The 22,868-nt window shown below is 37.8% G+C and overlaps 5 protein-coding genes and 1 long non-coding RNA gene across 7 annotated transcripts; 3 read left to right on the forward strand and 3 right to left on the reverse strand.

Annotated features, from left to right (window-relative positions):
• Positions 1-1,970: 1,970 nt before the first annotated feature.
• On the reverse strand, positions 1,971-4,904 carry LOC147540512 (uncharacterized). The gene is made up of 3 exons (XM_086644081.1): positions 4,308-4,904; positions 2,930-3,001; positions 1,971-2,319 (listed from the first exon to the last, which is right to left on the reverse strand). Exons 1-3 carry the CDS (start codon positions 4,902-4,904, stop codon positions 2,317-2,319), a joined length of 672 nt encoding a protein of 223 aa, XP_086500207.1. The 3' UTR covers positions 1,971-2,316.
• Positions 1,977-5,958, forward strand: LOC147540513 (uncharacterized). The gene is made up of 3 exons (XR_015226145.1): positions 1,977-4,237; positions 4,274-4,988; positions 5,756-5,958. It is a non-coding gene; the product is annotated as an uncharacterized LOC147540513 (long non-coding RNA).
• A 596-nt stretch (positions 5,959-6,554) lies between these two features.
• LOC147540514 (UPF0481 protein At3g47200-like) lies at positions 6,555-8,491 on the forward strand. Its single transcript, XM_086640109.1, has 2 exons — positions 6,555-6,656; positions 6,738-8,491. Exon 2 carries the CDS (start codon positions 6,748-6,750, stop codon positions 8,422-8,424), a length of 1,677 nt encoding a protein of 558 aa, XP_086496235.1. The 5' UTR covers positions 6,555-6,656; positions 6,738-6,747; the 3' UTR covers positions 8,425-8,491.
• Positions 8,492-10,198: 1,707 nt separating this feature from the next.
• LOC147540515 (ras-related protein RHN1-like) lies at positions 10,199-12,655 on the forward strand. Of its 2 annotated transcripts, none has more exons than XM_086641237.1 (7): positions 10,199-10,452; positions 11,078-11,155; positions 11,237-11,404; positions 11,694-11,742; positions 12,038-12,111; positions 12,191-12,284; positions 12,378-12,655. In XM_086641237.1, the coding sequence occupies exons 2-7, from the start codon at positions 11,093-11,095 to the stop codon at positions 12,476-12,478; spliced, it is 549 nt and encodes a 182-aa protein (XP_086497363.1). In that variant the 5' UTR covers positions 10,199-10,452; positions 11,078-11,092; the 3' UTR covers positions 12,479-12,655. The 2 variants fall into 2 exon arrangements, with proteins under 2 accessions (XP_086497363.1, XP_086497362.1); XM_086641236.1 differs by having other exon boundaries at positions 10,205-10,448.
• A 496-nt stretch (positions 12,656-13,151) lies between these two features.
• LOC147540516 (protein ALTERED PHOSPHATE STARVATION RESPONSE 1-like) lies at positions 13,152-17,068 on the reverse strand. The gene is made up of 4 exons (XM_086639164.1): positions 15,806-17,068; positions 14,844-15,019; positions 14,216-14,439; positions 13,152-14,080 (listed from the first exon to the last, which is right to left on the reverse strand). Exons 1-4 carry the CDS (start codon positions 16,812-16,814, stop codon positions 13,270-13,272), a joined length of 2,220 nt encoding a protein of 739 aa, XP_086495290.1. The 5' UTR covers positions 16,815-17,068; the 3' UTR covers positions 13,152-13,269.
• Positions 17,069-18,637: 1,569 nt separating this feature from the next.
• Positions 18,638-22,642, reverse strand: LOC147540517 (Putative methyltransferase family protein). The gene is made up of 9 exons (XM_086639165.1): positions 22,357-22,642; positions 21,228-21,341; positions 20,919-20,989; positions 20,621-20,723; positions 20,116-20,166; positions 19,821-19,977; positions 19,575-19,719; positions 18,992-19,097; positions 18,638-18,898 (listed from the first exon to the last, which is right to left on the reverse strand). The coding sequence occupies exons 1-9, from the start codon at positions 22,553-22,555 to the stop codon at positions 18,747-18,749; spliced, it is 1,098 nt and encodes a 365-aa protein (XP_086495291.1). The 5' UTR covers positions 22,556-22,642; the 3' UTR covers positions 18,638-18,746.
• Positions 22,643-22,868: the final 226 nt, after the last annotated feature.

A 22,868-nucleotide genomic window follows, 5' to 3' on the forward strand; every position in this document is an offset into this window, starting at 1 on the left:
AAATCAATGTGGAGGCTCCAATTTTTAGGTCAATGTAAATTGACCAAGTCCAACTAAGCACATAAGATGATGGTGCCTACAAATTTTCATTCTCGTCACAGCACATTTATGAGGGGATTTACCCTTTGCCAGATTAGAGGAAGGGGAGGGACAGAGGTGATTAAGAAGATTAACAATTTCGTGGCCGTCCGTAGGTGGTGGGCGATGGTGAGGGTGAAGAAGATGAGGTTGATCACCTTGGTGTGTGATTGTGTATTGTGTATCTCTTTAACAAGGACTTAAAAGGGTGATGTACGTGTGTTGGTGGCAATGGAGTTGTGATGGTTAATTAGTGGTGGAGATGTGAAAGTAATGGTGGTGGAATGGAAGGGGTGTTGGAGCTACTGTTGGTCAAATTGGGAAGTGGTTGAGTTGCACAGGAGGCTGTGGAGCTACAGCTAAAACCGTGAAGTCTGTGGTGTGGTGTTGGTGGTGGAGCTGTGGCAGAGTGGTTGTGGTGCAAAGGCGGTGAAGTGGTTGGTTTCAAAAAATCAATAATACAAAGGAAACCAAAATATAGTATCTTTTATTTATTTATTTTTATAAATAAGTTGGCTGTGGCTTTGGGAGAATAAAGAAAAATCTCAGGAGCATAAAAACTTAGTCAATAAAAATTGTCTTTGAAACCCAAAAATTTGCTTCTGCGTGAATTTTTTTTCTATAAACCTACCGGCTACTGGTGGTTTTGGAAATCTAATGTGGTTAGCCATGACGGTCAATCTACAAGGGAGTTCTTCTTGATGGTAGAAAAATTGCTTATTGTTGCAGGAAGTTGTGGGGTTAAAGTGAAGATGAAGATTAGGGAGCAAGAGACAACTTAGTAAATATTTGGACCAAAAAATGAATATGTATCTTATGTTAATCTTGATCGTCTTAGTTTTTATGTCCCGAAGAGTTTCCTTTATTCCCGAAAGCCGCTCCAATAAGTTTTCCTTGCTTATGTTGAACTACAGTTTTTTTTTTAATTAAACACGCAAAAAATTAACTATTTTGTTATAGGATGGTGCAGACCAGCCTTCTAGGCTGCAAGTGATATTGTTCCGTTTTGGCATACCTGGGCGGCTGGACCTCACGATTTTAAAAGGCCTCACTAGGGAAGGATGCTTAACCTCTTAAAAGGAGCACCACGCTCTGTTTCACCACCAATATGGTATTGTTTTATAACACACTCACCCAAGACCACATCATAGTAGAGCAAATTGTGCTGATAACATGTTATAGGATGATGCGGACCAACCTTCTGGGCCGCTAGTAATATTTGTCCGCTTAGGCAAACCTGAGCCTCACAGTTTTAAAAGGCCTCACGAGAGAAGGGTGCTTAACCTTTAACCTCTAAAGAAGAGCACCACACTCCCTCTCGCCACCAGTGGGATTGCTTTACAACAAATTTAACTTATTTGAAGCCTAACCAAACTTAACCTTAATGGAGTTTTGGTGGGGCTCAAAGAAGGACAAATAAAAAGAGAAGAAAGAGAAAGGATGATGGAATTGGTGGGCACAGCACCCTAACTGTAATTTCGTCAGCCCCTCGTTCCAAGATACTATTACATCGACTTGTGTGTCCATTTGGATCACCCACTATATTATTCCCTCCCCTCTCTCTCTATTCTACATCTCTCCAATTTCTTTCCTTCAACCCCCTCAAAAGACAACCACAAACACAAGAACAAAAACCAGAGATAGAGAGATGTGTCACCCAAGTACACCTTTGAACAAATGCAGTGATTATAAATTAAACAGAGAAGCTAGAATGCTGGTCGGACTGCAGGCGAGGATGGTAGTCGCAGCAGCCGTGAACGTAGCTGGAGTTGGTGGTGGTGGTGGATCAGTGGTGGTGATGAAACAGTGCTTATGTTCACCAACTCAGCATCCAGGGTCATTCAGGTGCAGATATCATCAGAGAGAATATCAATGGGGTACTACTACTACTAGAAACAGACCCAACTTCAATTCTGCTTCTTAATTACTCTTTAAACTAGTTTCATGGAGTTCAAATTTATCATTATTCTAAGTTCTAGAATCAAAAGGAAAGACAAGTTCAAATGCAGAAACAAATATATATATATATATATATATATATATATATATATATATATATATATATATATATGATATTATGATTCATGTATGCTAATCACATTGTTATAACATATACATTCTATATATACCCGTATATACAAGTACGCAGCAGTCATTTCAAGTTAATTCTGTGTAACCCGAGGCATGGGCATAATGACTGGGTAATTCCCACAAGTTCCTCCTGATCCATGATTATCATCACTGAGCATACAAACAAACAGTAATTCTTGAATTAGAAATAAACCAGCACAACTAAAAAAGCTAGATAGACTAAAAATGAAGATGATTGACGACAAGGATATTTGCAAATAGACAGGAGCAGATAAGGTGGTTCGTCAAATCAAAATTAGTGTCTAAAGTCTGAGTCCTTCTCACTGATGCCGACTGCATCTGAGTTCTCGGGGTTAGGGTTCATAGTGTTAGTGAGTGGAGAACCAATTTAGCTATGAATTGTCTTGTTCGTTGTTAACATTCGAGAAAAACATCTTCGGGAATAGAGATTTTGCATGCGCTAATAGTGTACATTTCCGTAAGGCCCAAACGCGGACGTCCCAACCAAAAGATTGTTACCCATTCGTGGATTCTTACTCATCGAATTAGGTTAACTAAAGACACGTGATACATGAAAATTTCAAAAAGAAGTGTGCCACCAGAAGTGCAAATATATGATTCGTACTCCAACTCTCAAAGGATGCCGAATTTTCGTCATTTCAGTTAAATCAAAATTTACTTTCTGTTGGTTAGGAAGAAAATAAGATCTATATATAAACGTTAAGAATAAAAGGACAGACTAAAACGAAGGATTCCTGACCTCAGGGTAGCAATTTTGACGTACGACTGTTTGGTTCTCAGTATTCACAAATACCTCACAGGAAACTTTCGCCTGATAACAATGTAAACAAGAATCAGTTCCAGTGACACACATATATATGTATATATACGTGTTTATCCGGTGCAATATAATATGACAGCACAAAGAAATATCATAAGAATCAACATGAACTAGATTATCCATTCCTGGAATCGAAAGCAAGTAAATGCAACATGCAATCTTATAATAAAGATAAAACTGGTTAAGGATGGTTGCCTATGAAATGATGCCCTAATATTTTGTTAATGAGAAGTAACACTGTGTTGGAAGTGAAAAACACATCATCTGATTCCTTGGCACAAAAAGACTTACCCATTCGGGATTGACAACGTACCCATTCAATGACTACAATACCACATCTTCCAATATCTATCTATAATGAATTGGCATAACAAAGTTTTATATCTTCTGGTGTTACTCAATTACTACATAGTTGACTCTGATAGTTACCAGAAAATCCTTTTTAACAAAAGTTTTGGTTTTTATAGATTATGTACAACTATACAGAAGCTTCACATGCAAAACTCATGTTATGCTCACTAGTAACACCAAGTATCCGCTGGATCCAATGCTCGAACCAACACGATAGGGCTCAGCCAAAAAGTACTCCGATAGAAAAGTCGCCATTACTATCTACCCTAGGGAATTAGCTTGACTCGGAGTGCTTCCCCTGTCGATCTCCTTCCAATGAAAGCAGTGGAGAAATAAATCTCCTTATCGATCCCCTGCTCTCCATCAATCCATGGCTCGATTAGGTCCTTTAGCTTATAATCCCCCAACATATATATGTATGATTCTCCCAACCAAGACCCATGCTTTTGGTATATCTTGGATCTGAATAAACCTCACAAGTAGTAAGTTCGCCGAGTATACGATACTAATTCCTAACACCAAGTATCCACCAAGAATATCGGAGCATCCATGTAAACCCCACAAGCCACAACTACTGAAGTCATTGAGTATATGATCGTCCTAACTCCTAACACCATTATGGGAATACAAATCTCATGTTAAGCACACGAACTCACCATGAGTACCCAAAAACTCGACAATGACAAGGGTATCCTAGTAAACGACACTAGTGCCCGACAAGAGTATCCAACCAACTAACGAGAATGTCAAAGTACCCGTGTATCGGATAATGCAATATTAATACTAAAATGGGGTATATATGTTCATAAATCATCACTAATACATACGCAAAATTACTTTGATCAAGATGAATTAATGAAAACTATTCATAAAAATGTAAGATTTAATTTTTTTTTTTTTTTTTGATGAAAGATGTAAGATTTAATTGAGTTCAATTATTAGTTACCTTAATTGGAACTTCAAAGAAGAAAAGCCCTAGCTTTCCCTCAATTTTAGAAACAGTATCAAAAGGAATTGAACCCCTAGCCAAATCTTCTAACAAGTAAAAAACATCATGAAGTATTTCAATCCCATCAATCTGAAGATTTGCATCAATATAAGAAGAACTTCTAGGTTTCAAATGCCCTTCATTAGAAGTCACAAACCCTAATTTACTTCCCCTATACCCAATTGAAACAACAAGAGACTTGTAATCAAGAGAGTAAAGATCTCTATTGAATACTTTAAGGGTTGAACCAATTGAGATGTTGAGAGCAATTGAAGGAGTTGTAAGAATTTGAACATGGTTGACTTTGAGACGAACAATTTCTAGGTCAGGATCAGAAGGCCAGAGGAAGAAGATTATGGTTGAGATAAGGATGAGAGAGAGAAAGAAGAGGGAGTAGCGGCGGAGGGAGTTGAAGAAGCGGCGGTGTGGGTGGAGAGGGACGAGGATGTAGTACTGGTCTTCTTGGTTTGGAGGTTGGTGGTAGTAATGAGGGTTAGGGTTTACTTGGGGAGGTATAGGTGAATAGTAATTTACTGGTTCTCCCTTTACTGCCATGTTTTCTGGCGGCGGCGGTGGCGGTGGCGGTGGCGGCGATCTCTTGATTGGGTACAAGAGAGAGAAGAACAAGGATCAAGGAAGGTGCTGCGTTTAGGGGTGGGAATTTTGCCCATAAGCCCGAACCCGTCCACGGGCACCCGAGCCCAACGAGGACCATGGACGCCCGCGCCCGTCTCGGGCACAACCCGCCCAGCCCGCCAAATTTTGGTGGGCGGGTATGGGTTAAAACCTCTACCCACGCACCCGTCCATGCCCGCACCCACTTAAGCTCACCCAATGATAACCAACCAAATTACATCAACTTTATGGGTTGATGAAGCCCAACCGTCCATGTTGCTAGGCTTAGTTGAGATGGTAAACAATATGTTTAAGGGCAATCACACGAACCCAATGCATTTCCAGTGACCCAAGAGAATTCCTAGTTGAATACTGAAGTAGTCTTTGGCTTTGAGGGAACAAAGAGTGGGATAAGTTTTATTATATCTCATGAGAATTCTTCATTAGTTTTCAATATGAGATTAAATTCCTAAAAAGAACAATACAAATAATGTCTAGTTTTAATCTCACATTGTCTCTTTAAAATCAGGAAAGGTGTTTGGAGATTTTATAAAAGGAGAGGAAAAAGTGAATTTTTCAAGTCATGAGATTACCCGCTACCCGCCCGCCCATACCCGAATTACCCGAGCTTCTTAATGGGCTTGGGCGGGTAATGGACAAGGCAAATTTCAAAATTGCCCGCCCGATTAACCCGCTTACCCTAATAGCCATTGAAATTTTGTGCCCGACCCGCCCAGCCCGATGCTTCAAGTGCTCGTGGGCGCCCATACCCGCCCAATTCCCACCCCTAGCTGCGTTTGAAGAACTCACTTTCGGGTGGCTTAAACGGGTCAAGTACGGTTTAAGCGACCCGAAGGTGAGTTTTCATGGTTTATATAGTATGACATGACATATCAGATGTTCTTATGCTTTCTTTCATCGATTGTCTCATTGATTCTGTAGAAGATGTTCGATTACTTAGTTCTAACGATATCATAAAAAATTATTTAGGAAATGACGAAGATGTTTCGAATCTCTATAATAAGTTATGTTGTTGTGAAGTATCTTTAGATAATTCATTCTTCACTATTTGGTGTTGTGTGAGCAACTTAATACTTGCTGTAAATAAGGATAGACGTATTAGAAGAGCCCCGTTGGTGCGTGACAACTGCAATAGCCGATCCGCGACTATTTCATTCTTAGTTGCAGTTCTATTCGTTCTTATGACACTCACTTCGACGATATTTTCCTCGTTTGTTCATCATTCTTTGATTAATGGACGTCACGGTCGAGTCATGACATTCAAACATTATCTTGGTCCTCGAAAAAGGACTTACATCTATTGTATCGTTCTCAATTGAATTTTTGACCGGATCTCTAGTGTGGACCTTCCTTACCTTTCTTTTTCATTTCTTTGTCTACTTTTCTTTATTGATTCCATTTAACCATGACTCCATGAGTACCATATTAAATTGAGTCATTCTTGTCCATTGCTTTATCTTTTTTTTTTATACATTCTTAAATGATAAATAAATCGTGTTTCCACTAGTTAGTTTAAGTGGCTAGAAATTTTTTGGTATATTATTAAATAGTTCTATTTTGTATGCTTATGTGACATGTCATGTTGATAAGCTTTTTAGTTGTTAGTACCAAGAGTTGCTAGAGAAGGAAGAGCTAGCTCATTTCATTTGTGCAGGAACTGAGTTCATCCAGGTTTGTGTATCTCTCTCAACTATATACATAGTTCAAGTTAACTTTTTTTACTTAGTTACATGTCGTACTATACTGTCGTAGATACTAAAGAATGGAAAAAGACGATGAAGATCATATTTCACTTCAAATTCCACAAGACAATGTTATTGTTGATGCAAATATTGGGTTACGAGTTGATGTTTCAGTCAACCATGAAATTGTTGAAGTAGATCCATACAAGGATTTATCTAATTCAATTGAGGCGAAGGTTAAGAAAGCATTTTCTTCACCATCTGTTAGAGAATGTTGTATTTTTAGAGTTCACGAAAAATTTCACAAAATGAATGAACGTGCTTACTCGCCTGATGTGGTCTCGATCGGTCCCTTACACCATGGCAAACCGAACTTACAAGCAATGGAACCTGTTAAGCTGATATATATGCACGACTTGCTTTGCCGAGCAGCAATCTTAAAGCAATATGGTGATCAAGTCAATGAGAAGAACAAAGAGTCTCCAAAAACAAATATAGCAGAAGTAATCAGTATTTTCTTGAAACCCACAACCGAGTCGAAGTTAAACAATGTTGAAGAGTGTAATAAAAGAGAGTTAGAAGAAGAGTCGGAACCCAAAACTGGAGAGCGATTAGCCATACTGAGGAAGTGTGCAGAATTTATTGAGAGTAAAGAAGAAGAAGCTAGAAATTGTTACTCGGAATCCATTACTCATATCAAAAGCGATGAGTTTGTCGAAATGATGATAATTGATGGTTTCTTCATAATCGAGCTATTTTGCAGGAGAGGTAAACTAGTCGAGATAGACAGGTATGATCCAATATTTAGTAAACCTGGGGATTTCTCAAGTATCACTAGAGATCTATTACTGGTTGGAAACCAAATTCCTATGTTTGTTCTTACAGGCCTACTGGTGGTCATTGGACTAATGGGAAGAGAAACAGAATCCAAGTTATTTGTAAATTTTCTCACTTTGAATTTCTTCAATATCGTAATGCCAAGAGATGATGATGTTCTTGAGAATTACTTGGAATGTGGAGGCAAACATTTACTAAATTTTCTTGCTAATACATTCCATCCTTCACCAAAACCCGAAGAAGTTGTTAATAATAAGGGTGCACACTACGAATGGAAAAGGTCACTACTAGGTAAACTATTTAAAAAGTTTCGTACTAGGACACCTGAAATTGTACAAAGAATAACAATGTTCGATTCCATCAAAGTAATGCCAAATGCTACGGAGATGAAGCGATCCGGAATAAAGTTTAAGAAAGGGTGTACAAAGGGTAGGTTCTTAGATATCAAATTCAACAGTAAAAAGGGGGAATTGGAGATTCCTCCTTTGATTATTCAAGACAGGACTGAAATCTTGTTTAGAAATCTTATTGCTTACGAACAATACTCGGACGGTAAAGTTACTTATATGACTTCTTATGCTTTCTTCATGGATTCTCTCATTGATTCTGCAGAAGATGTTCGAATACTTTGTTCTAAGGAAATTATAAAAAAATATTTAGGAAGTGATGAAGATGTCGCAAATCTCTTCAATAAGCTCTGTTGTGATGTAATGGTTCGTAATTATTATTATTTTGATGTGTGTGAAGAACTTGATAAGTATTGCAAGAAGGATATAAATATTTGGAGAGCAACTTTGATGCGTGATTACTGCAATACTCCATGGGCAACTATTTCATTCTTAGCTGCAACTCTTCTCCTTATTCTTACTCTCATTTCGGCTATATTTGCTCTTCTTTCGTTCTTTGTTCATCATTCTTGATTGATTAATGAATATTATTGTGCTACTCAAACAATTAATTTAGAATCTATCATGTTTTAATTAGTTATATGATATATGGTTAATTATTATGTACGGGGGGTATTATCCATAAATGGATAATGAGTATACACGGCTTATGTCCATTTTTCATATTAGACTTTAAGTTTTTTATATTCATTAATTAGTGAGATTATAGATAGATTGAGAGTTATGAGAGAAATGCTCCGATTCCTAATGCTTCTCCACGCCCAACGAAACACACCAACCTCTGGTATGCTTTACTCCTAACCCCATTCTTGCTGCAATCATGGGTAGGACATTTATTCTTTCCTTGAATTGTATATGCACAAAGTTTCTCTCTTTGTGCTAAGAGAAAGTATAGGAGCATATAAATGTGCCCATCTATGAGCTGCCACAATATTGAAAAGGGCTAAGGCTGGATATAGTCTGGCACTTATCACAGATGGGCATCTTCATGCCCAAACACTTCCTTTGAACTTCCAAAATTCCCATATTTTCCATGCTCTTACATATGGGAGGACACACCTAGCTCTTCACACATGAAATTGGGTGCTCCAAGTTGGTTGATGGGAAGTTTTCTCCCTAAATAAATTATAGAGGAGGTCAGATGTTAGCTTTATGTTACACTTTTACTTTCATTGAATGAAGCATGAACTTAATCATTTTCCTCTGAAATTATATCTGCACCAACTTATTAGTATAAGTTTGTCACGACATGCATGTTTTGTAATTCAATTTGATAATGGCGGGAGCAGTGACACGTGTCCAATGCTTCTGATGCGCACGCAATTATGCAAATATATTATATTGTAATATGGTGCCCAAACTTGATTTTATCGCTCAAATGCCTAAATATGCAAGAGTTTTTAACTTCTCTTGGCGATATCACATTATAGGGTTTTCTTCGTTTTTAAATGTTCTTCCTTTCATGTGCTTTTTCCTTTGTATTGGCCCCTTCATTTTCGCAACTAAAAATCTATCTAAGTTTAAAAAATAACTACTGCTTAACTTAAAATGGGTGGATCCTCTTTAACAGGAGACCCCCCCAACGGTCTAATTTTGGGGTTGGGATCCCGACAGGGAGGGGCTCCCGACCCCTAGACTATCCTGTTGGAGGCCCAACACGTTAAGAGTTGCTCTTACACAAGTTAATCTTATGTATAACAATTAACATGTAATGTATTGCTTAACCTACCTCGGTTCTCATCCTCATGTCATTGAAATATGAGCACTTTTGTATATACTACAACTTTAAAGTCCTATAAAGTGAAATTGTCAATCAACGATTTCTATAACATATATTGAAGTATCTAAATTAATCTTCAATTTGATTTTTGGCCCGAAGAGAGATCAAGGAAAAAGAATAGGTGGGAAACCCAATCTCTCTCCCTCTAGTTGGAAATTAAAAAGAGAGGAAGAGAAAATTCATTTTTTTGTGTTTTTGATCCCATGTTAACAGACATGATCGTTCTCTTCGCCATCTAAAGAATGGGTTGTCCCCTTATTCGGGTAGATTTTTCTTCACGACTCACGAGGTATCCACTAATGTTTAGAGAAAAAGGGGCAAAATTGGAACAATAGATAAAAACTATATGTTGAAGTGGTCAAATGAGCCATTTGGACAATTTAGGGGACTAAAATGGTTAGTGGGTCACATATAGGGGGCAAAAGTAATCAAGCCTATTTTGTACCAATTTCAAGTACCAGTCCACATATTTGGTACTTGTTTGTTATCTCCCCCTTATTTTGGTTTGGCAATTGGCGGGAAGGTGGAACCAAACCAATCAAAGCTTACCAACCTACTAGTCAAATTCTCAAATCAATCTACCATTCTCCCCCATCACTTATCCTTCTTTAGGTTTTCTTTGATCATACCCTCTCCCTCTCTCTCTTTCTACTTTATGTTTTCTCTCTCTACATCTCCTCTACAATCTGAATTCCAACTTCTAATTGATCAAATTGGAATGGCAAGAACAGGGAACAAGAACATACAAGCCAAGCTGGTGGGTATGTCTTCCCTTTTCTTTCTTTTACTTATATCTTAAAATTTGATCAATTTTAGGGTTTACAATTAACACTACCCAACTATTGATCCATTTTAGAAAGAGGGTTCTAATGGTATATTTTAGATGGTTTTTTCCTTGAATTTTCATATTTTATTGGCTAATTTTCTTGTTCTTATTCTTGAGTTATAAGTAATATAATTCCATTTAATGGATATCAAGAGCTTTCAATCATACTAGTTAAAACTGAGACCCACTTAAAAAGCCTCGATACTTACTAAGCTTGGACACCATCCTATAACCCAGGGCTCTGGATATTCTCCCAAGTGATGCAGGACTATCACAATCCCCTAAACTTGGAGACGAGCCATCCTCAGTATCAGATGACTCTGATACCATCTGTAACGCCCCAAGCCATACCATGATATCGTCCTCACGTTTGACACCCAAGCCTGAGCCTAAACAGTACGGGCTTTTGTTCTCGACGGAGGCTCCACGAGCCCACCCAAAAGGCTTAGACACTTGCAAAGCTCGACCGAAGTGTTGAAATTGTTACTGAAAAAGAAACAAAAACCACATAAGAATTCTACTTCTATTGGTTTTGATTATATTTTAGTTTTTTCTTTCAGGTTCTTCTTGGGGATATGGGAACTGGAAAGACTAGTTTGGTGTTAAGATTTGTGAAAGGCCAATTTTTCGATTTCCAGGTTTTGTTTTAGTACTTGTTTAACTAAGATCTTCTTGAATTATTGTCAAGGATTTGCATTAAGAGTAGAAAAAATTTACAGGAATCGACAATAGGAGCGGCATTTTTCACTCAGATATTATCATTAAATGAAGCTACTGTGAAATTTGATATATGGGATACCGCAGGACAAGAACGATATCATAGCTTGGCTCCTATGTATTATCGTGGTGCAGCTGCGGCTGTTATCGTTTATGACATAACAAGCACTGTAAGCTTATTTTTTGAACTTCAAATACTTATATCTGTTTATGTTGAATTTGATTTCAGATGTTCAAGTTAGTAGCTATTTTCAGTCTAAGCACGTTGGGATCGACCGACTACCTAAGTAACTTTGGAGTCGTCTAGGACTCTGTGGTAGCCCGAGTTGATCCTCGACTAACTTCAATTTGACTTGTTTGAGTAAAGTTTGTGACTTGTTTATATAAAAATGTCATTACGTAGTATATAGATCGTCGGAGTATATCGTGGTAGTAAAAATATGGCGTATTTTGCTGCAGGATTCATTTGGTCGAGCCAAAAAGTGGGTCGAGGAACTCCAAAGACAAGGTGACTTGTTACAATCTCAACTTCTCTTTCAATTTACTAAGCCGGGAAACTCTACTTGTAGAACTAGCGGGTTTGCAACGGATAAAGGCTGGTTGTATTCAAAATGCACCAACTCAACTTGGACCCAAGTCACCCAACCCACCTAACTCTATGAATTTCACCATACTTGACCCGTTTTCTGCGCAAATTAGTTGTATTACAACGCACATTGCTTCCTATGAAAGATGGGAACTCCGAAAACATAAAGCATGTATTTTCATTTGTATTATTCAAATTCTATGTTTTGTCGTTGTAGGAAATCCGAACATCGTAATGGTTTTGGTTGCAAACAAGGCTGACTTGGAAGCAAAAAGAGAGGTCGTAACAGAGGTATATGCCGAAAATAGTATATAATCCGTAGCTCTTGATTCGAACGAAAACTATTAGATTTCTCTACTAATTCTTTCAGGAAGGTGAGCAATATGCTAAAGAAAATGGGTTGTTATTCATGGAATCATCTGCAAAAACTGCACAAAATGTGAACGAAATCTTTTACGAAATAGGTAAGTTCTGTTTTTCTTTTTGTGATAGGAACTTGCGATTCCCTTATTCGATACCGAAAGTGAATATAGTATAACTTGAAGTGTTCTTTTCAGCAAAAAGATTGGTAAAAGCTGTCCCTTCACATCCAACTGGTATGAAATTGCATAATGGAACACCAGAAAGTCGAAGAAGACTCTTTTGTTGCTCAGGATGAAATCTTGCTCGAGAGAGTCTAGATGCTGTTACGCATTATCTTCTCGCTGTTTAATTGATTCGATAATCTTGTTTGTAAGTTTGATAAAAAGAAAAACCCAGACAGTTTCGCAAGAACCATGTATTTTCTGATCTTTTCTATCTTAATTAATTGAAAAATCTTCCTTTTTTATTTGAATTTTCGGTTTCGGATTGAAAATTCATTCTTACACTCAGCTTACACCTACCCATGAATCCAAATCTTGGTTGATTTCTTCTTGGAGGATCACTTCGAATCAAGGTAGAGTTCATGCTTTAAGCACTAGATTCACCAATTTTGGAAGATCATGGAATTCTCAGGAGCCCTTTCATGACTAAGGTGGGCTAACTAGGGTGGGAAGTTAGCCCGAGAACCCAATTCCCTATCCTGATTGTGTGAAACATTGAGGAAAATGGGTTGCTGAAAGCCTGTTTGGCTCGCGAAAAATGGGTTGCTGAAAGCCCGTTTGGCCCGTTAGTTTAGATAGACTACCATGGACAACAACAAAGAAAAATGCTTACACAAGCACATGGCCCATCTGCCGGGCACGACTCTCACAAGTCTTATGTCCCCATGGGTACTCTAGCCGTCCCATCCCCGTGACCCATCAGACATCAAAAAACCCAAAAAATTATGGAGGAATCAACCAAGCTTCTGCAGAAGAGCAGGGGAAATAGGTGATAATTTACTTCTACTGTTTTTGTCACAACACAAGAAAACTGCAAAAAAGAGTTACAAACAGCAACCAACTATACACAAAAAACAGCAAATTCTCAAGTCAGGTTTTCTGTTGTGTTCTGTGAAACCGGTACTGTCTGCAAGGTCTTGTACATATCAGAACAAGAAAGAGCGAATTCAGACATAGCTCGGAAGAGCTCTGGCAAATGGGTCTTCAAACTCGCCAAAGATTTCTCTCTCCCTTGCCTGCAATGTTTCTGGTAAGCTTCAATTTCTTCGTCTAATCTCTTCTTTAGACTGTCAACTAAAAACTGTCTTTCTGCAACTGGATCTTTCTGGTTTGGATCTTCAGTTCTTTCTGGGTCCACTGACCCATCGGTTGGTATTCTCTTTTGCATGTATTTGTTGTACCAATCATCGAAAGCTCGACTCCTTTTCAAGAACTCTTTGTTGGTTTCTTCACATTTTTCTTTCAGTTTCATTTCTTCATCTTGATGGAGTTTGATGGTTTTGACTTGTGCTGCAAAACTAGATATTGCATTTTCTGCTAATTCAGCTGGAAGATTCTCGAGGTGTTCATGCCAAGCTTGTAAGAGGGCTTGGATAGCGGGGCGAGTCACTCTTGGTGGGGATGATACTTTCTCCTTTAAGCTACTTTCGATTGGAATAAGGTTCAATTTTAACCAGCTATTGAGAGCTTGTATGTATTCTTTCTGATGGCCGACGAGCTTTTTGAACTGCAAATGCCACTCTTCAACAACTCCCCATAATTGGATTGTCCGTTCATGATGTTGTTCGGTTGTTTCCTTGGGAGTTTGATTTACATCGACAAATCGAAGATCTGCAACAACAATATGGAGCTGCTTGTCGTGATGCTCGTGCATTATATGCCACATCTTAGCCATCCTGCATTTCCGAAACAAAGTAAAGTTTTTTTAATTTCGTTTTCAAAGAGCCCCATATCCTGTAATTCTTCAAACTTCTACCTTAGATTGAAAAAAAAAACTTCGCTGTCGTGTAAATTATGGGAAAGCAACTTACCCATCAACAAGGTCGGTGAGCTTGGGATACAACTGTTTGTCACGCAAGCGATTTATTTCAGATACTGTTGAATCCATGGACTGCATGTCAACTATGTATCTTGTATGTAGATGACTAACAGCGGCCTTTGTTTTCTCCATAGATTCCGAACTAGCACCACGTCTCTTTTGTTTATTCAACAATGCAACCTTCCTCTGGTATTCATGTTTCATAAGCTCACCAGCCTGTGCAAAACAAAAGATCGAGTATACGATAATAAAATTAGCAAGTGCGAAAGAAAGACCATTGCCAGAGTTAAGGTTCGTTAGAGAAGACACATTCATTCGAAAGTCAATCTAACGAGATACCCAAATCAAATAGTTTCAGTTCTTGAGTCCTCAATTTCTAAGAAAACAATGTCATCAAACTAAAGAACACGCAGTATTGATTTTGAGACTAAGCAAAATGTGAAGTTTCAGTTCGCTAGGTATGAATGCTCAGTTCACTAGGTATGAATGTTCAATGTGGTCAAAACTTGCAACAAAAAAAAAATCAAAACATGGCAAGAAACATGCTGAAACCGAAAAATCTCAATTGGTTACTCATGGAGCGGGTAAGAAAGATGACAATATGGAAAAATATTAGATACCTTCACTTCATCGTAAAGCTTTTTCTCCCATGCGAGCAACTTATCCAAAACAGTAGCATGAGTTTCGTATTCATCCAAATCGAAATCATCCTTTACATTATCAGCATTTGGTATACCTCTGAAAGACCTATTCCATGTAATAACACGCATAACCCTTGCCGAATGATCGATATGACCTGTAAAATTTGTACAATTAGTTGCATACAATCATGAAAACTAGTACTATATGTTTCACAAAATTGTAAACATTAATTCAGCACAAGTAGAAATTCGAGCTAAAATTTAAGTTCACAAACATAGTACTTAATTTCATTTTACACTCGTCAACATCATTAGTTACATATCACCACTTCCACTCCCTTCATCATGAATAACATTACAAAAGAACAGAGTACACCAATAACATAAAACCTACGAGAAACTCAAACTGTGAGAATAGTCCCACGTGAACAAAGGAGATTTGGAGTTCCGTGGACAACAATATAACATCTAGGATTTCTTCACTCATTATCAATTGGACTCAAGTTGTAATGTCATCAAACTAAACATGGTACCGAAGCTAGATCATACATGATAGGTCCAATGGTCTCACTTATCGATCGTCACCCAACAAAATACACACATTAGGCTCAACAAGTGCTACTGTGACGGAGTTCATGAAAATAGTTTGACATTAACACATAGAAGTCTCATGACCAACCATATAGAATCTAAGACAACTCCACTCATTGACAATTAATTTTGCATTACACATCAACAAACTTATTAAAATTCGATCAGAATGCAAACCTAATCTTCACAAAGAACTAAATATATCTCTATAAATGAATCTAACTTCAAGCAACAATACATGTTATACCTTACTTTTGTGATTTTTCATTCAAATTCAAAATGTTGCAATCAAAAAGTCCCAAATCATAAATAGAAACAAAATCTGCAATAAAGAAACAATGGGTAAGTACCTCGATTATCGGCGAAATTAGAGTGATAATGCAACCTAGTAGCCTCAAGCATCTTAGACACTTCATGAGCACTTTCTGAAGCTTTCAGAAAATGATCATCTAAATCATTCAAAACTTGTAATAAACTAATATTTGATCCCCCTTTTCCTTGCCTCCTCTCTGGTGGAGCAGTATTTGAATGAACCATCTTATTGGGTTTCTTTACTGGTGTTGGTGTCATTTCTTCTGGTTCAGACATTTTCTCAGGAGTCTGAGGTTCAACTTCAAGAGTGTGATCACTTTCACCACCACCACCACCACCACCACCTTCTGATCTCTGATACCCATTATTGTTATACCCATGACCATCAATTTCATCATGATCAGAAGGTTTAATTTCGTCATTTTCATTTAAATTGGGAGGCATATTCATTGAAAAAAAGTAATCCCAATTAGATTCAGGTGGAGGAGGAGGTACTGGGTTGCCTGGTGGAGTATGGGGAGGTGAAGGAAGTGGTGGTGGCGCCACCGTATCATTATTTCCACCACCACCACCATGACTACCACCTTGACCTCTTCTTCTCCTGTGATTAAGCTCACCCACATTACCATCATCGTCATCATTTTCATCATCATTGTCTTCTTCGTTAATGGTATCTGTGCCTGTGGTGGGTCGGAAATCTGGTTTTGGGATGGAGAATTCAGGCATGGTAGCAGCCCTTTTGAGAGGTGAAGGTGAGAAATTAGGAAGTGGAGGAGGTGGTGGTGGTAAGTTTTGATAAGTAGGTTGAGGATTGGGTTGTGGGTGGTGGTGAAGAGATGGTGGTGGCCGGAGATCATGAAGTTCTCCACCCTGAGAAGAAGAATAATCACTAAGAGCTGCTCCTGTATTCTTCAAAGCCATTGAATAAGCAGAATGAGCAGCTGCAAATTCATTTCTAGTGATTACAGATGTTTTCATAAACTGTTTTCTATCTTTACATCTTGATACTGCTTCTTCATTCTCAATCTTTGATTGGGTACAACCCATTACTATATTTTGATTTTTGATTAGGGTTTTGATAGATCAGAAGCTAGAAAATCATCAAATAAGTGTTGGGTTTTCTTCAAAGTTCTAAAAGAGCTCAAAGATCAAACCTTTTTTAGTGAGAGAGAGAGAGAGAGAAAGAGAGAGAGGAATGGGTTGAAGGCTAAAACAAGGAAGAGGGTTTTATGATGGGGTCCATGAGCAGAGTGGTCAAAATCAAGGATGATTTTGTCAACCTTGACTATTAGATTAGAGTTATCTAAGTAAGAATGGCCCACTTTAATACTTGTCATATTTTCAGATTGCATGTTTTGTTCATTTTCCACCATTTGGTTGATTAGCATGACCCACATTTCATACCTCATAAGTCATACCCTTCCACAGGGTGCCTCCAAAGGCGTCCCGTCCTTTTGCTCTTAGCCCAATCCTCTCTCTATCTTGACATTCTTTGTCCATGTCAGACTGGTCTGAGTCTGTGTTGTCAAGTCCGCCACGGACTGACATTAGTCTGTTACTTGCAGACTATACCAATTCGTAAAAGGACAAAGATCGAGAAAAGTCTAAGAACGTGTAGGAGGGGCTCCTATAGACGCACCATAACCTCTCAATCATAATTTAAACTAAAGTAATAAATGTTTTTTTTTTGTTGCAAGCAAGTAGTAAATGTTGTTAAGACTAATGTATCTAACTGATTAATTCCTAAAGTCAACTTAATTTATCATTATTTGTGATTAGCTCAAGAACCAATGAAGCATCAACCATGTTAAGTGAGAACAAAGTTTCCCTTACAACAATTGGGTATATAATAACATAAATAAATATTGACAACCAATCATGTGTCTTTTTGTCTAACACAACTCATGATCTAATCTTTTTAAGGTTGGAAAGAATGTCACCATCAAATGGAATGGTTGTTCTTAATACTTTTTTAGAGAGAGAAAGAGAGTTAGGAGAAATAGAGAGGGGGGTGTCTAGTTTGTTGAGATACAATTGATCAAAGAATGGGAATTTCAATCTTGAACACCAAAAAAGGTGAGCTTTATGACCGACCAAATAAAAGTGACCCACTAATAAGATATGCAAACAAGTTGAAAAAGTGATGTTATGTGGTGTCTAGTACATGTCAAAGCATCTCAAAATGGAGATATCAATAGGGCCCAAAGCAACATAAAGTTAGTATGGAGGTCCAAGTTTTATCTATCCCCGTCGGTCTGAGTAGAAAAAATTGTACAAACATAAAAGAATATTTGAACTTTATTAGGTAAATTCTGACATGTAGTAGACACCAAGTTATCCGTCTCTCAAGCGAATTGTATTTGAAGTTGTCAAAGACTCTAACACTTGAAAATTTGTTCTTCAAATGGAACGAAAATTTATCCATTTCAAAAGAAAAGAATTAGTCGACTTGAACAATTAATCGTCGTCATTAGATTGTTCTGTCAACCACTTAGACTCCTACAAAAATATTATAGGAATGGAATTTAATAGGTAGGTAAGTTAGATTAGATTTTGTCAAACAATTTATTTCTTTAGTTTATTACGATTTTAATAACACAAGTTTCCTAATCATGAAATAGGAGCCTATGTTTATAAAGCTCCACTATTTTACTTTCACCTTTATTATTTGTATTTTCATTAAAAGAAATGAATAAAGTATTCTCCTTCGGATCTCAACAAAATGAAATTTTCAACTATAAAAACTTCAATGGCCGACTACAAGAATGTCTCTAATAGTAGTTTACGACAGACTTTTGTTTTCGGTCAGATATCAAGTTTTTGGTATCGTTGCTTCTGCGTTAACATAGCAAGAGATTAGAGAGTCGTACTGTCATACATAACTTAATTTTCAAAAAAAATGTTTTGAGTATTAGATACAACCAAGACTTAAACGACTTCAAACAAAATTGCTTCTACATCCATGAACAATCTAAATAATCAAAACAAAAGGTTTTGAAATATATATTTGATCTGCCAAATTTCGACGTCGTTTCCTCTATCATACTCTCTCATATATTGTGGAATATCTTTAAGATTTATGAGTTTGCCAACAAAATATGGTAATCTTCTGTTCTTAAGTGACCTGCATTCTGCATTATCCAATTAGAAAACATGATATAAGTTTTAACTAGAGCGAAAAATGTTTATCGATCTCACTCTCTAATGGTCTATAGCGAACTTACCTGGTTCATCCTCTAGATAACTTTTAAATCGAGAATACCCATTTGCAACGACATCGAGATCATCAAAACTGAAGTTATAGCGCTTTTCCAGTGCCAAGTATAACACCTGAAAGGAAAAACAATAACAAGTCGAAACCAAGCTAACGCACGAACACACAAACACATATATACACACACACAGGAGAGGGAGGGGTCCATTCACACCATGCTTGCATATCGACATGAGCTACATTGAAACGAGTGAACGCTGATTGTTTTTTTCTTTCTAAGGATGCTCTACTCATGGGTAGTTGGTGTCATCGTCGAGAAAGTTCCTAACCGTAACTAAAGGTCATATTTCGATTATCTACATCTGTATAACTAGGTTCTTGTGATGTTAGCATAAATCTCTACCAACCGTCATATTAATTTGAAAAATGGTCCATAATCTTGGATGTCTATTTTATTTTATTGAAGGAATGTTTCACAAACGAGATAAATCATTAAAGTTTGAGATGTATCTTTCGATCCTAAGATGAGTCCTGAGTTTTACAGGGAACTACAGGTAAGAACATTAACCTCCTTCTCCGTTAAAGACTAGTACCTTTTCGGGTCCTCGTGACATTAATCTTCGTAATGTATCAAACAATGCATCAGTCAGTTCGTCGTTATAAATTACATCAGCTGCCAATAGCAACGAAGCTCCCTCTGCTTCTTCCACTTCTAATGGCGTCCATGCATATCTATACCTGGATAACAAAAGTAACAAATATATGATCGTCTTTTGGTTGATCCAAGAAACTGAAAAAAAAAATGCTGAAATGAATCGTGATATCAGTAAACATTTCACCTTTCGTTGGATGGAAGGCGATCCTCACTTACCATAGGAGGCCATGAATTATTCCAATCAAGTTCACGAACATAAACTGAAGTTTGATGTCCCTTCAATATCTCAGAGTTGAGATTAACATTCTCAGCACAGTTCTTAAGGACTTCATTACCGTGATCTGCACAAAAAAACACTTTCATTCAATTCCAACATCCCCAGATTTCATCAGAGATTACAAATTGGCTGATTGTAAAACCATTCGATCTACACAAAGTTGGGGCGATTAGTCTGAGTTATATGTTCCAAATCGCAATACCTGTTAGGAAGACGGTCTTAGCAACACGTGCTAGTAGTATCCCAAGTAACCCTGGTAACAACAGAAAATCTTGTCACGCATTATTGTTGGTTATTGAGTATGACAAATTATAAAATTGATAAGCTTGGCTAAATTGTACTAGTTTAGAAGGACTATAGTGCCGGAACTATTACCATATCAAGTTTTTGTAACCAAAATTCCCAAAGATTTTATACATGAAGTTGAATATTTCAAAATTCAGAATTGATTCTAACGTTTTCTTAGTAGTTATCCCATGAATTACAACGGGCCGGCTGAAAGTGCCTGCCTCGCTTTTGGTACTCACTGACTCGCGGAGTCATGCTGACTCGGGCACTCTGGAGATGGTATCAGACTCTCGGCTTCTTCCCACCCCTAGTATGGACAATAGCAATCTCTTGTTCAAGAAAAACAACCGTTTTTGTACTTCATAGAGTCATGAAGTTCAATCATGTTAATACTAGTCACCACCCGTAAGCAAAGGTACCTGTTCCAGCACCAAGTTCTAGTGCGGTAATTCCATCAAAGTCCGACGAGGTGAACATATTATGCAACACAAAATCCGCTAATACTAGTTCTGCTCGCCAAACCTGAGAGAGGGAAACATGTGAAAACTGAGACATGAAATAACCACATAGTATCATTTAGCTTGCTTTGGTAGTTAAATGCTTCTAGTATAGGAGGAAGATCTTAGGTTCGACCCATAGGCTTTAAGTTTTTTGATTGCTGTGTGCTTGATGTTTGTCCGTCAAAAAAGAGAAAATGAATTGGTGCAGAAAAATCACCTGCAACCCAACACTTGGGATTGATGATGTGATACTATGTTGGATGCTAATTCGACAATTATTTGATTTTTCTGCACATAATCAATAAGATAATAAAATTATGAAGTATTTATGGATAATAATGAAAAAGAAAAGTACAACAAATTTTTTTTTCCGCTGTTCTCTAATAAAGACATGAAACTAGGGCCCCATCATGGAACTATTTGGGATCAACCCAATTTTGGAAAGCCACATAAATTTTTTTCACTAAAATAAGAAATATTGGAAAATTTAAAAGGAAATGACATAAGAAATTTTAAAAAGGCTTACTGGTCCGTCGGGCCAGAACAAGATCTCCATCTTCGTCGAGGTTATTCATTTCACTTGTTGTTCTTCCTCTACATTTGACAACATCAATATTTGTTTTTCCTTCAGCATATAATTCTACAACATCAAACCACTTACATAGTCAATTACGATGTTACAAAACGACATTTTCTTGGGATCGATATGCATTATATGAAAATAGGCCTACATGGATAAAGGGAAGTCTCATGACAAAGTAAATAATGTCTGTGACCTTTGTACACATTGCCAATTGGTTTTTGTCGGATTTCCACAAGTTTAATACGGTAATGTACTCACACGTGATAGAACCAAAACGGTCACAAGTACACCAAGGCAGCGAACAAAAAGATATGTGCTACACTCAAAGAACATCAAACATGACAGGCCGTCTGAAAATAGTCCCGATGGACAAAAGGAAGTTGTGACGCCCCAAGTCTTACCAGTTACCGATATTATCTGCGCTTTAGACACCTCATGCCCAAGCCCACTGGCACGGGGTTTTGTTCTTGGCAAAGGCTCTACGACCCCACCCAAAAGGCCTCGACATATACTAAGCTTGAGTGTTCACCTATAGCCCAGGCTTTGAACACTCTCGTGAACGTTCACCTGCAGTCCACATCGCTCGTGAAAGTGTACAGGGCCTAGCCTATAGGTGAACGCTCAAGCTTAGTAAGTGCCGAGACCTTTGGGGCAGGCTCGTGGAGCCTTCGCCAAGAACAAAATCCTGTACATGTGAATCTGGGCCTGAGGTGTCTAAAGCGGGGATAATATCGATAACTGCTAAAGCTCGGGGCATGAGAGAAGTCTCATGACTAACTAATTAAACAATATCTACATACTCTCCACTCATTGTCAATTGGTTTCGAGTAAGACCCCTCGAATTTCATACATCCAAGTATCTAATTAGTTATGAAAGTTTTATGTACAACAATCAATGTAAGTATATAATCATTCAAATTCAATTGAGCCCCACTCTCTATCTGAATTCAAAGACACTAAGAATTTGAATCAGTACTTCTGATGAAATTGTCAACAACCCATCCTTCAATTGGTGACCCTTTTTTCATGACATCAGGAAGATTGGGAATTTGATTGGGGGATGAGAGTTTACCTGGGTTTGATCTTGGTGGAGAAGGGAAAGTGAAGTAGGAGATATGGGGTCCAGAAAAATGAGGAGAGCAACCAAGATGAACCTCGCTCATCACCTCCTCAGTGGCGTTAACTGTGTTGGTTGATTGTTTTGATGATGGGTCTATATCTGATTCTTCTTCACCTGATGATGACGATGATGATCTTTCTAGGGCTTCCATTGATGGCAGAATTTATCAGAGAAGGAGAGGAGAGAAAGAAGGTGATGATGGTCAATAACTAGTTTCAGAGACTGAGAAGTTCAATCTGAAATCTCTGAGCTAGGAGTTTAGAACAAGGCCAGTTGGGCCGGGTCACGGTTTGGCCCAACACCGTTAACACCCCAAATCTTAGCTGCTATAAGTTATATCCAAGCCCTTTGGTATAGCGTTAGGGCATCCCTCTTAAACCCATGAAGTCTTGAGATCGAGTCTCGGTGGAAGCAGTTTACCACCAAGATTTATCCCATGTAATTTAGGCATTAAATAAAGTTGA

This window comes from Eschscholzia californica, unplaced genomic scaffold (assembly GCF_041429995.1).
Source record: "Eschscholzia californica isolate CP2 unplaced genomic scaffold, dmEscCali1.0.p SCAF_5, whole genome shotgun sequence".
NCBI classification, from domain to species: Eukaryota; Viridiplantae; Streptophyta; class Magnoliopsida; order Ranunculales; family Papaveraceae; genus Eschscholzia; species Eschscholzia californica.

Coding starts and splice junctions, on each gene's coding strand:
- LOC147540512 (XM_086644081.1), bottom strand. CDS start 4,904: ATGGCAGTAAAGGGAGAACCAGTAAATTACTATTCACCTATACCTCCC. Junction 3,002..4,307: donor TCTTTGAAGTTCCAATTAAG/GTAACTAATAAT, acceptor CATTGTTATCAG/GCGAAAGTTTCCTGTGAGGT.
- LOC147540514 (XM_086640109.1), top strand. CDS start 6,748: ATGGAAAAAGACGATGAAGATCATATTTCACTTCAAATTCCACAAGAC.
- LOC147540515 (XM_086641236.1), top strand. CDS start 10,347: ATGTTTTCTCTCTCTACATCTCCTCTACAATCTGAATTCCAACTTCTA. Junction 11,156..11,236: donor GCCAATTTTTCGATTTCCAG/GTTTTGTTTTAG, acceptor AAAAATTTACAG/GAATCGACAATAGGAGCGGC. Junction 12,285..12,377: donor CGAAATCTTTTACGAAATAG/GTAAGTTCTGTT, acceptor TGTTCTTTTCAG/CAAAAAGATTGGTAAAAGCT.
- LOC147540516 (XM_086639164.1), bottom strand. CDS start 16,814: ATGGGTTGTACCCAATCAAAGATTGAGAATGAAGAAGCAGTATCAAGA. Junction 15,020..15,805: donor TAATTTCGCCGATAATCGAG/GTACTTACCCAT, acceptor CAAATTTTACAG/GTCATATCGATCATTCGGCA. Junction 14,440..14,843: donor AGCTTTACGATGAAGTGAAG/GTATCTAATATT, acceptor TGTTTTGCACAG/GCTGGTGAGCTTATGAAACA.
- LOC147540517 (XM_086639165.1), bottom strand. CDS start 22,555: ATGGAAGCCCTAGAAAGATCATCATCGTCATCATCAGGTGAAGAAGAA. Junction 20,724..20,918: donor TCCCAAGTGTTGGGTTGCAG/GTGATTTTTCTG, acceptor TCCCTCTCTCAG/GTTTGGCGAGCAGAACTAGT. Junction 19,098..19,574: donor TGTCACGAGGACCCGAAAAG/GTACTAGTCTTT, acceptor TTTTCCTTTCAG/GTGTTATACTTGGCACTGGA.